A 13,880-nucleotide genomic window follows, 5' to 3' on the forward strand; every position below is an offset into this window, starting at 1 on the left:
ATTTTTATGATGTGCCACCCAGCCTCAACCTCTTTACTTAATAAATGATTGGATAATAAATGGTTAATTTTGGGTCTGAATGTTTTTAATGGAGACAGGAGACCAGGTATTAGGTTTTGTGTTCTTGACATTTTGTGTGAATTAGTTTGTCCATAGTCTCTCTCTTTACACTGCTTGACGCTGTTTGTGGAGCAAATCAATAGCATAGTTTTAGAGCTTTAGCTGTCCACGTTTCTTATTCTGCTGGTTTATTTTGATACATACTGCATAACATATCTTATAGCTTATGTTTAACTACTAACCATCCTTCTTAGCTTGTAGGTTCACTACAAGAATCCTGTTAGATGTAATTGAGAATGATTATCCCATAGAATTGAAATAGAAGTTAAAATATTCCCAGCAACATATAAGCGTGGTCTAGAGTGTGGAAATGCCATTGTGATTTATCTTTGTCTTTTGCAGATTCATGTTGATAATCATTATCCATGTATTTGTCAGGTGAGAATCTTAACTTACCTAGTTATAATGACATTTTTTTTTCTGTATCTTTTTTGATATTTTCTTCATCAGTGATTTGAAGATCAAGGTTGGGGACAGACACATCAATGCTCACAAGTTTGTCTTGGCCGCCCGCAGTGATAGCTGGAGTCTGGCCAACTTGTCTTCCACAGAGGAGCTAGACTTAGCAGGTAAGTCAGAACACAAAGTTATAATGCATCACTCAAATATTTGTGGTATAATAAAAGTAAAATACTTATTTATTGATGGGAGATATAAACTATTAAACAAGATATCTCCTTAAGTTGGTTGTTTCTTTTCAAATTTTTAAATTTTATTTATTTTTAAAGATTTATTTATTTATTATATAGTATACTATATACTGTATAATAAGTAAATAAAAGTATACTGTAGCTGTCTTCAGACACACCAGCAGAGGGCATCAGATCTCATTACAGATGGTTGTGAGCCACCATGTGGTTGCTGGGATTTGAACTCAGGACTTCTGGAAGAGCAGTCAATGCTCTTAACTATTCAGCCATCTCTCCAGCCCTTAAATTTTATTTTAATTTATGCGTGAATGTTTTGTATACATTTCTGTCTGTGTACCATATGCATATAGTACCCAAGGAGTTCAAAAGAGGTGTCAGATCCCTTGGGACTAGAATTACAGATGGTTGTTACCCACCATGTGGATGCTGGGGATTGAACCCAGGTTTTCTGGTGCTCTTTACTACTGAGCCATCTCTCCAACCTTAGATTGTTCTTTATGATTATATTTAATCCTTGGATAACAAAGGGCATTTGAGCATCCTATTATGCTCTTAGAATTTAGAATATACAACTATCTTTCAGTGAGCTTATTTATTTAAAAATATTATAATGGTATTAATTTATATTATTAAATATCACATGTAAATATGGTCTTTATGTGCAAATATGTGATATATATATTATTATCATCATCATTATCATTATTGGATGTACCCTTATGTTTGGAGGTCAGAGAACAGTTTTGTGGAGTTAGTTGTAGGGCTTGAACTCTTGTTGCTAGGTTTCAGTGGCAGTGTCTTTCTTTACCTGCCGAGTCATCATCTCACCAGGGCAGCCTATTTTGTTTTTTGCATGAGGTATATGTACATGTCCTTGTAGGTGTGTGTGTATGTGTGTGGAATCCAGAAGTTAATGCTCTTCAGTTATTCTTTGTGTTGATTGGTTAATTGAAGACAGGAACAAATCATGTAATCCTACCTGGCTTGGAACTGAAATGTGCTTACTTCTGTTTCTTGGAAACTAGAATTAAAGATATACCATGATCTTTAGTATTTCTCTCTAAAATGTTTTCACATGTATTCATTTTGTGCAGTGTGTGTGTGTGTGTGTGTGTGTGTGTGTGTGTGTGTGTGTGTGTGTGTGTGTGTACTGATGGCTAGATAAATTCCTAGCTTGATTTATTTTTAGTATGTATGTGTTTATGTGTTGTAAAGGAGTTTGTGCATGGGTACATAGGAAGATAAATCTCCCTGCAGCTGGAGTTAACTGTGGTTGTAGGTCTTTCAGTGTGAGTACAGAGAAACAAGTGTGTATAAGAATGGTGGATGTATGCTGTCAAGTGCTGAGCCATCTCTCAGCTCCACTGTATATAGCAAGTTTTATTTGTGTATCTCTTTCATTTATTTGAAACAGCGTCTCACTGTGTAGACTAGGCTAGCTTGAAACTCCAGAAGTCTATCTGCTCTGCCTCCTAAGTGCTAGGATTAAAGGTTTGTGCCACCATGCCCAGTTATATATGTATCTCCCAATAACATGGGATATATCTTAATCGTATGTAATAAATTTCTTTCAAAAGAATTTTAATTGGGCCAAAGGATGGCTCAGTGAGGAAAGGCATTTGCCACCAAACCTAATGACCTGAATTTGGTCCCCAGGATTCATATGTTAGAAGGAAAAACCCCCATCAAGTTGTCCCATAATTTCTACATATGTACCATGGCATACATATATACATACACCCACACAGACGTAAATAAATTTAATTTTAAGAAATGTTTTTAATAGAGGTACCAAATTATTTATATTGATATTGTTGTCTTTATTATTTTTAGCTAAGTGTGGAAGTATATGGAATGGTTTTCAGAAGTTCACCTAACATGGTATTGTAGTAGTACTTACTTAAGTGCTTTTCAAAATAAGGCACAAAACAAGTTTTTATTGAATTCTGCTATTAGTAACTATTGTACGAATTATGAGATGGAGATCTTTGGTATTAAAATGGTACAGTGGGCTTGAAGTGTAGCTCATTGGTAGCTGAGAGAAGTAATGGAATGGTATAACAAAGTAGTTGTTGTGCGTGCATGTGTGTGTGCTGTTTTGAATCGGGCTAATATGAAAGGTCCTGGAGCTGCCTAACATTTGAGCAGTGTTGTATAGCAAGAATAGGTATTGATCTCCTGGATTTAAGAGAACAGATATTTCTGTGGTAAGTGAATTATCTTTTGTATTATTTTGGTTGTGTATGTCTGTCTGTGTGTGTGTGTGTGTGTGTGTGTGTGTGTGTGTGTGTTTGCAGACCAAGCTGGCCTTGAACTCACAAAGATCCTCCTGTCTCTGCTTCCCAACTGCTGGGATTAAGGAGTTGCACCACCACCACTCCAAAATGAGTGGATTATCTTTATGATAATTTCTAAGGTTTAACTTGAAGCTTTTAATTCTCCTTTATAAGCACAAATCAAGAAGCATAAATACAGATGCGTGGGTGCACGCCATTCACAGCTAGAATGAAAATGCCTGTAAGGAAGGTCTTCACTGTGAGGCTTCTTCAGTCCTTGTGAGCACACTCAGCTGTGACTTTTCTTACTCAAAATGAAATCTTTTAAAACTTCGGATCTCTCTAACCACCTGTAGAATAAAATTAGCATAGTTTCCAAGAGCCATTTGATTATGAAAGTGTTTTTCACAAAATGTATGGTAGCTACTCCACAGGTATATAGTTTGCAAAGACTACAAAAATAATACAAATTTGAAAATTATTCACATTTGCTTGATAGATCTTAAGACTAGGCTAACATCTTTTGACACTTCAGTTATCAAAACTTTAGATGCCAGCAGTTATGAGACTTATGAAATGTACTTTAGAGTATTATCAGTGACTTTCTGGTCAGGGCTACATGGAACACTGTTGTTTTATGACTCAATGTATGTCTGTTTCAGTAAATATACTATGCATTTTAAAAGAGAATGTACTGCAGTTGCTGGATGTAGTGCTTCGGGGCCTCTCAAACACTAGGCAAGCGCTCCAGTACTGAGTGAGAGCTCCATCGTACTTACCGTTTATTTTGAGGTGGAGTCTTGCTAGGCTGCCCAGGCTGGCTTGGAGCTCACTATATAGTTTAGGCTGATCTTCCACTTGTCATCCCCCTGCCTAGATTATATAATATATAATCCAGCACTGTCCCAAGTGCTGGGATTATGTGTGTGCACCAAGACCAGGCAGATCTAGTATCTAAATACCATTACATCAAGGAGGCTGATTGTTTAGTGTTTCTTGATGAATATGTGTATTTATATATTTTTTCTTTTATGCTACTTTATCAATTCTTTAAAGCTTAGAACTACTATTTACTGAAATCTTGGGATAGTAATGAACCTGGGTTGGTGGCATATTCATGTAGTACTTAGGAGGCTGAGGTAGGAGGGTTATGAGCTCCAGGCCAGGCTAGCTGGGGCTACCTTGACATAACTTTGTCTCAAAAAAATCAAAAAGAAAGCAAAATGAAAAAAATTCACTATTGTTACTACATTACTGAGAAAGACAAAGGAAAAAAAGAAACAGCATTGTTTATTCTTGCCTCACTACTGTCTATTTGGTTGTTGTAGCAGGCAGTGGTTAAGTGATCTGCTTTGAGCACATCAAGTTTTCAGATCTGTCAGCCTCACTCCCTTCAACCCATCCTTCTCACTGTGCATAGTTGTAATAGAAGGTTAATCAAAGCTGATCTGTTGTTGCCTAGTTATTAATAATGTATTCCTAATCCTTACTGTATTTGTTCTTGATAACTAAGAATTAAATATAGTTTCCCAAAAACCTCAGTGAGCATCACAATAATTTAACAGACTTTGCTAAAGTGCAGATGCTGAGTCTGTCCCCGATTTTCTTCACGGGCCTGACTGGACTTGAGAATTAAACTCTGTTAGGAGTCTAACTACTCTTGGACAACCTTTATGCAGAGTGTGGCTTTAACTTGTCTTCTGGGCATCGCTTTCTGTATTCTTACTGATTGAGAACTGATTTCATAGAAATACCAGTATAGGTTAGTTTGTTAGATTGGCTTTCGTTTGTTTGGGGTTTTTGTTTTGTTTTGTTTTGTTTTGTTTTTTGAGACAAGACCAAGTAGTCCAGCTTGGTTTAGAATTGACAGTATATAATCAAAGATGACCTTGAACTTGATCCTTCCCAGTTGTTAATATTACAGGTATTTGCCACTACACCTGATTTTGTGTCATTTAGGGATTAACCCAAGGCTTCTTGCATGCTAGGCAATCATTACTAGCTGAGCCACATCCTCAGCACTAGTTTTAGATATTTTAAATGATGGTTTTTATAATAAACATTTCCTTCAAGTAGCTGTATAGTTTTTAACTTTAAAAATTAAACAAATAATATATTCACAGTAAAATCAAAGTAAAAGAAAAGTCATGAATTATGCTTAAGTTTATATTTTCGTATGTATCATTTCAGGTTTTTGATTGACTGATTGATGAATAGACAGAACTGAATGAATGTATATTGTATTTAGATATGCATGCATTTACACAGTGGTACATTTATACTCTCAAATACATGAAGCAAAAATGCGATTATACCAAATATATTCTTAGTTTTTTAAACCTCTGTAAATAACATCGTCCTGCATATATTTATATAGTCTTAATTGTTGCAGATTTTCCTGTGTGTATATATTGTTTTTATTAACTTTCTATGGGGCTCTCAAGCAGAGTGTGTAATCTCATACACCAGTAATCTCACAAATTTGAGTGGCTAAGGCAAGAATGTTGCTGTTTCTAGGCTTGCCCAGACTACACAGTGAGAGATCTTGTCTCAAAACAAACAAACAAACAAGCAAACATTTTGTCTCAGTTCATATTTCCTTCCTGTATTTACCCTATTGTTTGCTTAGAGTAACAGTTTATGTGAGTAATTCCTGTGCAAATCTTTAAATCTTTAAAAATCTTGGCTACATACTAGAGAAGATATCTCAGTGGTGCTCTGACTGCTCTTGTAGAGAATCTGGGATTGATTCCCAATAACCACATGACGGAATACAACCATCTGTAACTCTAGTTCCAGGGGAGTCAACATCCTTTTCTGGTGTTCCCTGGGCACCAGGAAGGCAATTGGTACACAGCCATCCATGCAGGCCAAGCACCCATACACATGAAATAAAGTCTTTATCATCTACAGTACTGCAAATAAGTGATTAAAGAGAGTTAAGTAGACCAAGAGGTGCTCCTTTAATCCTCACACTGAGGAGGCAGAGTAAATTCTAACAGAGAAACCCTGTCTCAGTACAGAAATAAAGCAAAACAAAAATAAATAAATCCTTTTGTCAGAGAGACAATAAAAATGTACTATAGTTTAAACATGTATTTGGTTATTGGTAAATCTTATTGGGTATTTTTATTTTGATTACTTATTAATATCCATTGCTCATATTTCTATTAGATATCTATTTTCTTGTTTTTATCTATAGGCTCTTTTATTAGAAATTCTGCTGAGCATGGAGTGCACACCTTTAATCCCAGAACTCAGGAGGCAGAGGCAGGTGGATCTCTGTGAGTTAGAGGCCAGCCTGGACTACAGAGTTCCAGGAGAGCCACAGCTACACAGAGAAACTCTGCCTGAAATAAAATAAATATTAAAATATTAACAAAACATCATTAATTTTTTTATCTTATGTATCAAATATTTTCTCAACAAATTTGACCCTTTTGCTTCCTCACACAAAACTTTTAACATTTTTCTAGACTGTCTTTTTTTTTTTAATGTTCATTGGTGTTTGGTGTGTGTGTGTGTGAGAGAGAGAGGGAGAGAGAGAGAGAGAGAGAGAGAGAGAGAGAGAGAGAGAGAGAGAGAGAGAGAGAGAGAGAGAGAGAGAGAGAGAGGAAAGAGGAAAGAGGCCTGGAACTATAATTTCACTGGGTATTTGGAATCTGAATGCAGTTCCAAGCCTTTCTCAGTGTGGGAGTTAAACACAAAAACCATATCCTGTGTTGACATACCTCAGTTAGCAAGAATAGTTAGTTAGAAGCAGAATTACATTACAGAAACCAGAAAGCAAAGTTAATACATGTAGGGACCTTTCCAGAACTATAGGTCATTGTTTTTGTTTTGGGAAGTGTTGCTGTCTACATTACATGCTAGGTTCCGAGGCCTAAATGGCACTTCTGTCATGGCATTAGTTGTGCTAAGGTCTGACGAATGGGAGCCTGTTGCATTATATTCCCTTGAGTTAGGTGTACCATAATTTACTTTTCTAACCACAGATTTTAAGGTTACTTCTAGAAAGCTTAAGTGTGTCATCTACTTTCTTTCTCTAACTAGATGCGAATCCTGAGGTGACAATGACAATGCTGCGCTGGATCTATACGGATGAGTTAGAGTTCAGAGAGGATGATGTGTTCCTGACTGAATTGATGAAACTGGCCAATCGCTTTCAGCTCCAGCTCCTTAGGGAGAGGCAAGTCACAGCAGGTGTATTCAAGCCCCTGCAAGGTGGTGGCTAAGCTTACTTGTGCCAAGCTCAAGGATAGCAGCTTTTGCTATGTGATAACTGCTAGGGGTTCTTTAAAGGTGGTGTAGGAGAGGCTGGGTTCTCTATTGCTTTGTAGTACTGCTAAGCTACATTTTGCCAGTGCTGTTTGTTGTTTTCTTTGTCTTCTACTGTTTGTTACCTTAGATTATGTGATTGTGTAAATTAACCACTGGATATGGACAATTAGAATCCAGTGTCCAGATTCTTGACTTTGCCTTTCATTATATTACATTTTCGTCAGACACTCCCTTTTGGAAGCACTTTAGTGCTTAAATTAGTCCAGAGAATGTTCAGTACTTTTTGGTTTAGTAGGTTTTGTAGCCAGTATCAAAATAAGGGCTTACTTCATTGAAGTTAGCTGCTTTTTTAGGTCCCAAAGAGCTAGCATGGTACGTTTTTATAGTGCATTTTCTCTGTTCTTCTCCAAAGTTGGCATTTTAGAGCTGTAAGAGACAAAATGCTTATCAGATGGTGCCAAGCAGAATGCTGTCCACATGCTGTGGCTCTGGCTCTTGGTGGCCAGAGTGGTTGATGTAGTCTTTTTACAGTACTTCACAATCTCCTTTTATTCTCTTGGGTGTGTGGGGGAAAATGGCCTCTCTCCTGGGTGGTTCCAACCATGTGTTGCTCATTCAGTCTATTTGTTGCTCTTTTACCCTTACCCAGGAGATCAGAGAGAGACTTGGCTACCAGGAGCTGCTTGCTCTTTTTTTACTGTGAGGTTTTCTACTAGGATTGCCCCAGAGCCTCACAGGAATCCATAGACAGAATCCTTCCAACTGCCTGTAAGTGATGTGGGCCTGAGAACTCTTTTACTATCTAAACTTAATTTATACATAGACAGGTCCAAGGTATTTAGGATTAGATAATTAGCACAACTAACTTTATTATTGAAGTCCTCTAGTTAATTACTATTTGTTTATTGAGTTTTTGAAATATATAAATATAAATCCATACTAATTTTAATTAGACTGTTTATCTTTTCCCTCAAATATACTCAGCTTTCTCATTGACTATATCAGACTTGCTTATTAAGTTTCTTTAATAACATGTTCTGGGATTGGTATAGGTAATTGTAGTTGGTATAATGGATCCTTTAATTAAAATGTTTATTCTTTATTGATTGCTTAAGCCTCTTGACTATCAACACTACCAGATGCTCAGATTTGTTCTGTTGCTTGTGGATATTAAGTTGTTTTTCATGAGCTGGTATGGAAGAGACCAGGACTGGAATGAGTGGCTTTTAATGAGGTCACACACAGAGTGCCCACTGCTTTCAGGCAGAGAAATGACACTAGATAGTTAACAGGGTCTGGCATGCAGTTCTGTGTGAAGTCAGTGCCCTGATTTCTGTGATAGAGAGGTCCTGATGGTTTGGAAATATTAATAATTAATTTAATCAAAAAGAAGGTTGTAATGACAGTTTTGGAATTTTGGTTTCTTTTAAAAATAGAGAAATATTATAGGAATTTATTTTTTTCAATCCTAGGTGTGGGATATGGCGCTGATTCAGTAGCTGTCCACAGCAGCTGACTGTGATTTGCCTTGTGCTCTAGCAGGGGTATGATTTTTGCCAGCTGCAGACAGTTTCTGTTTGTGTGACATTTGTAAATCTGGGGAGTTTTCAGAGATATAAATGCTAGGGCTCCAAAGGTGGTGTGGGCTGTTTGCTTTTGTTGGTTGGTGCTGGTAGCAGTTTAAGTATTCTTGAACAAAGAAAAAAGAGGCAGAGAAGGAGGAGGATGAAGAAGAGAAAAAGAAATAATAATTAGACATCCTAACTGAAAAGATCAGATTTGCCTCAAGGAACTCAGGCTTTACAGAACAACTCTGTCGAACAAAACAAAGCAAAACCAAAAAAGAAAAAAAAAAAAAAAACATACAGGAGTGTGTAGGGTCCCTGATTTATAATTTAAAAATAGGATGTATGGGCTAGAAATATGGCTCAGAGATTAAAAGCTCTTGTTGCTCTTGGAGAGGACTCAGGTTTGGTTCCCAGGAGCTCAGAGTAGCTTTTGACTCCATTTTCTAGGGTTCTGATCCCTTTCCTGGCCTTGTGGGGCTTTTGAAAGCACATGGACTCACATAGACAGACATGCACATAAGAATAATGAATAAATAAATCTTTGCTGGACATGGTTGCACATGCCATTAATCCCAGCACTTTGGAGGTAGAGAAAGATGGATCTCTGAGTTTGAGTATATAGTCTAGTCCACAAAGAGAGCCAGGGTAACCAGAGTTATATATGGTGAGCTACTGTTTGAAAAAAAAAAAAAAAACAAGGTAGATTGCTTTGTGCTTTTGTATGCTTTGTGGATATCAAATTATAAAAATATACTAATAACAATAATTTTCCTCTAGCAGAAAAGTGGCCTGCCTGCCTTGCTACTTTTTAAATATAAACTTTGAGCTGAGAACTTAATGAAATTATATGTTTTTGCCAGGCAGTGTTGGCATATGCCATTAATCTCACCAACTTGGGAGGCAGAGGCAGGTGGATCTCTGTGAGGTCTACAGAGTGAGTTCTTGGATAAACAGGGCTGAAAAGCCCTGTCTCAAAAAAAAAGAAAGAAAAGCAAAGAAATGTATTCTTTTATATAAATCATGTCAGTTACTAGTTATAGTCTATCCGTATGGCAGATGGCCCTCAGGGGATCTAAATGAGTGAAAATGAACTATAATTTCTAAGAAAACATCCGTTGTTATAACAGTGTTCAAGTCCCTTGGCAGTAAGAAGGAAGACTATAATTTACAAGAGTCCAGGCCACTGTCTGTTCAAGTGTGTAAAGTAAGTGCTCTGCAAATGTGATCTGGAATCCTTGCAGTCCTATGAGGTGGGCCACCTGCTGCTAGGACACTGGTATAGCAAGACTATCATACAGGGCAGTTTTCTGGAACACTTAACTCCATAGCTGTGGTCAGGTCACAATAACTTTGTTACCCTTTGTTGTGGTTTGCAGTGTACTTGGAGACTTTAGTGGTCTAGAAAACTAAGGTTTGGGAATATAGTTTTAGTTTTTGACCTAATGTAATACATTATAGCCAATGCTACTTGGTATTCATCTTGTATCCAAGGATTTTTTTAGAACTCTTGTTCCAAGCCTCCTTGCCTCAGCCTCCCAAATATTGAGATTTGAGGTATGTTTTCATTTCTTTTATTTTTGTTTCTGTGTTGTTTTATTTAATTTTGAGACAGGGTTTTTTATATAGCCCTTGAACTCAACAGAGATCTTACTGCCTCTACCTCCAAAGTGCCAGGATCAAAGCTGTGCATCAATAGTGTCTGAAACATGCATTCTTAATTAAGTAACACATTGTAAACTTAATGTGTTTACATACCCATTTTAACTTCTTTTAAAAATGCTTTGGAAGAGTTGGTGAGATTGCTCAGTAGGTAAAAATCCTTGCTACATAAACCTGATAACCTGAGTTTGATACACACACACACACACACACACACACACACACACACATACACACACACTAAATGTATGAATGAATAATTTGGGGGGAATTGAGGCAAGGTCTAATGTGTAGCCTTGGCTTGGCTGCCTCTACCTATCATGTACTGGGATTGAAGGTGTGCACCACAACTGGCCCTAAAAGTGCCCTGGGAGAGGTGCTTCTTAAAGACAGATAAAATAGTTACCAGTTCCTATTGATGGAAAAATAGCTGTTTTCTTGTTCCTCGCCTACTCTTAACTTGTAAGGTTGAAATTTTGCTTTCTTATTTCCAGGTCTGTCCCACTGTGTCTGTCTCCACTCTTCCATTCATGGTCTCCCCCACTGCCCTCCCCTTTCCTACCTCTCTTAACTCTTGTGGTCCTTCTCTACTTCTGTTACCTAATGCTCATCTACTGAGATTAAAAACTATCTGCTACTGAGTTATTTACAGTAGTATTAAACTCTGTTAATATTAGCTGTTAAGGTTTGCAATGTCCATTTTCCTTCAGGAAAAGGATGTTGGGCTTTAGAAAGGGGTGAGTTGAGCAGTAGGAAACATAAGTACAAGCACACCTTCGAGTGTCTCCTGCACTGCTGACTGCATCTTGAAACTCATGGAATCCCTACATCTTTAAGGTACCATTCTCATGCCACATAAGGTGAGACAGGAGCGCAGAGACTTCATTTTTTTCTCATCACTAAGTTCTGCTCTGTGAAGTGAAAGCTTTTGTTGAGGCTGTAGGAAAGGAGAAGTGGTAGATACCAGGGCCTATGACTAGGCCACCACTGGGCATCTGTGGCTCCCCTTTGAGTTGAATCTGATTTGAAGGACTGTGTAGCCTCCTTTCTCAATAGGCCTTACACTGTGGAAGGCACAATAAGATTTCCAGGAATTCTGTCGTAGACTAATCTCTTTATTTTCTATGCTAGGATGTGGAGACAACTTTGTACTACAAGGGATGTAGTTGATATCCTCTTGTTAGTCTGTTATTCATCATGTTTTGTTGCCTGGCTTTGTGGGGATACACACTGTTCCCAATTTTCTTTTAGCATGGTTTGATTTGTATGTGTGTGTGGTACTGAGGATTGAATCTACAGCCTCTTGAATACTAGATTGTTTTACTGACTCATAATTGTTTTACTACCTTATATATCAGTTTTGGATATTCTTTAAAATATAGCTACATTGAATTGTAGTTAGTTTATTTGTAAAACTTCTGTGTGTGGGGGGGGAGTTGATGCCTGGAGAGGGCAAAAAGAGAACATCAGATTCCTTACAACTAGACTCATCGGCAGCTGTGCTGGGAAACAACCTGAGGTTCTTTAGAAGAACAATTATTCTTAGCTACTGGGCTGTCTATTAAATCCATACACACACTCCCTACCCTTTCACCTCCCAGCCCCAGTGTTACTAGGGATTGAACCCAGAGCTTCCCAAATACACATACAGCCTTGACAAACATTCTGCCACTGTCCAGTTTTCTAGTCCCTGAATTATAATTTACTCACTTATTTTAATCATCATCATCATTGTATAAATGTTTAGGCTACATGTATATCATGCACCATGTACATGCAGTACCCATGAAGGTCTGAAGAGAGCACTGGATCACCTAGAACTGAAGTTAGATGGCGGTAAACTTACATGTGAATACTGTGAACCAAATCCAGGTCCTCTGGAAGAACAGCCAGTGCTCCCAACCTCTGAGCTATCTCTCCAGCCCTCTTAATTATAATTTATACAAAATACAAATTTATCTTTTGGGAGGACTTTTGAGGATTTTGTTTGTTTGTTTGTTTGTTTGGTAGTTTCTTTACTTACATTTCAGATGTTATCTTTTTTGGTTTCCTCTCTGGAATCCCCTATCCCCTCCCCCCTCTCTCTGCCCCTATGAGAGTGTTCCCCCACCCAGCTACCACTCCCTCTACCTCCCCACCCTGGCATTCCCCTACACTGGTGCATTGAGCCTTCACAGGGCCAAGGGCTTCTCCTCTCATTGATGCCTGATAAGGTCATCTTCTGCTACATATGTGGCTGGAGCCATGGGTCCCTCCATGTGTACTCTTTGGTTGGTGGTTTAGACTCTGAGAGCTCTGGGGGGGGGGTCTGGTTGGTTGATATTGTTGTTCTTCCTATGGGGTTGAAAACCCCTTCAGCTTGAGATATTTATTAAGCATAGACCCTCATATTTGGAGCTTTGAGAACAATAATAGAGTTGTCTGGAATCTGCAGGCATATTCCATACATTTCAGTGCTGAAGAACTGAAGCCAGTCTGTTTTATGTTTGATTTTAAAACGATCTGTGCATATGATCAATGGGTTTCTTGTGATTGCTTTTAAAGCACTTGAAGTTTTAAGCTTCATAGGTTTTTTTTTTTTTTTGTTTTTTGTTTTTTGTTTTTTTTTTTTTTTGCAGGTTATTTTCAATTTGCTCAAAACAGTGTATCTAGTACAAGACTTCAAAGAACAGTGTAAGCCAAGCTTAGGCAATAGGAGCCTGACTTCACAGCTAGCCTTGGCTACATAGTGAGATACCCCATCTCAAAAATGAAATGTGTATGACTAGTTTTAGTAAAATAATAAAAATTTATATTAATAAGTAAAAATACACACATAAAATACAGCAGCCTAGCCATACTTCCTTATTAAATACAGTGCTCAGCCTTACTCCTTAGTTTTACTAGACATAGCTAGAGTAGCAGTCATTGTCTTTGGTTTATTTATTAATGTACTTGCCTTGCTAATCCTGTTCATCATTAATGAATAATCTCTTACAGATGTGAGAAGGGTGTTATGTCTCTGGTGAATGTTAGGAACTGTATTCGCTTCTATCAAACTGCAGAGGAATTAAATGCAAGCACACTGATGAACTATTGTGCAGAAATTATTGCAAGTCACTGGGTAAGTAAGAGATTGTGTGGAGCCCTCACACTGGCAGCCCAAGATCCCAGTGTAAACCCTGCTTCCACAGTCACCTCTCTAAGACCTAGGCATTGCTGTTTGCTTGAAAAGTAAGCTGTTGGGTTAGATGATCTGTGAGGCCTTTTCAGTTCTGAAAGTGTTCTGAGGGTCTAGAGTGGAGCAAACAGAAGTGACTAAGGTTCAGGAACAGACATCAAGAACA

The 13,880-nt window shown here is 37.8% G+C and overlaps 1 protein-coding gene across 1 annotated transcript in view; it reads left to right on the forward strand.

Moving 5' to 3' along the window:
• ANKFY1 (ankyrin repeat and FYVE domain containing 1) overlaps window positions 1–13,880 on the forward strand; it is a 76,171-nt gene that overhangs the window by 20,512 nt on the left and 41,779 nt on the right. Inside the window, exons 3-5 of the mRNA XM_080922734.1 lie at window positions 571–689; window positions 7,100–7,235; window positions 13,534–13,657. Of these exons, the coding sequence (XP_080778860.1) occupies window positions 571–689; window positions 7,100–7,235; window positions 13,534–13,657 (379 nt within the window). The remainder of the gene's footprint in view (window positions 1–570; window positions 690–7,099; window positions 7,236–13,533; window positions 13,658–13,880) is intronic.

The sequence above is a fragment of the Micromys minutus genome, assembly GCF_963924665.1.
Source record: "Micromys minutus genome assembly, chromosome: 10".
Lineage (NCBI taxonomy): Eukaryota > Metazoa > Chordata > Mammalia > Rodentia > Muridae > Micromys > Micromys minutus.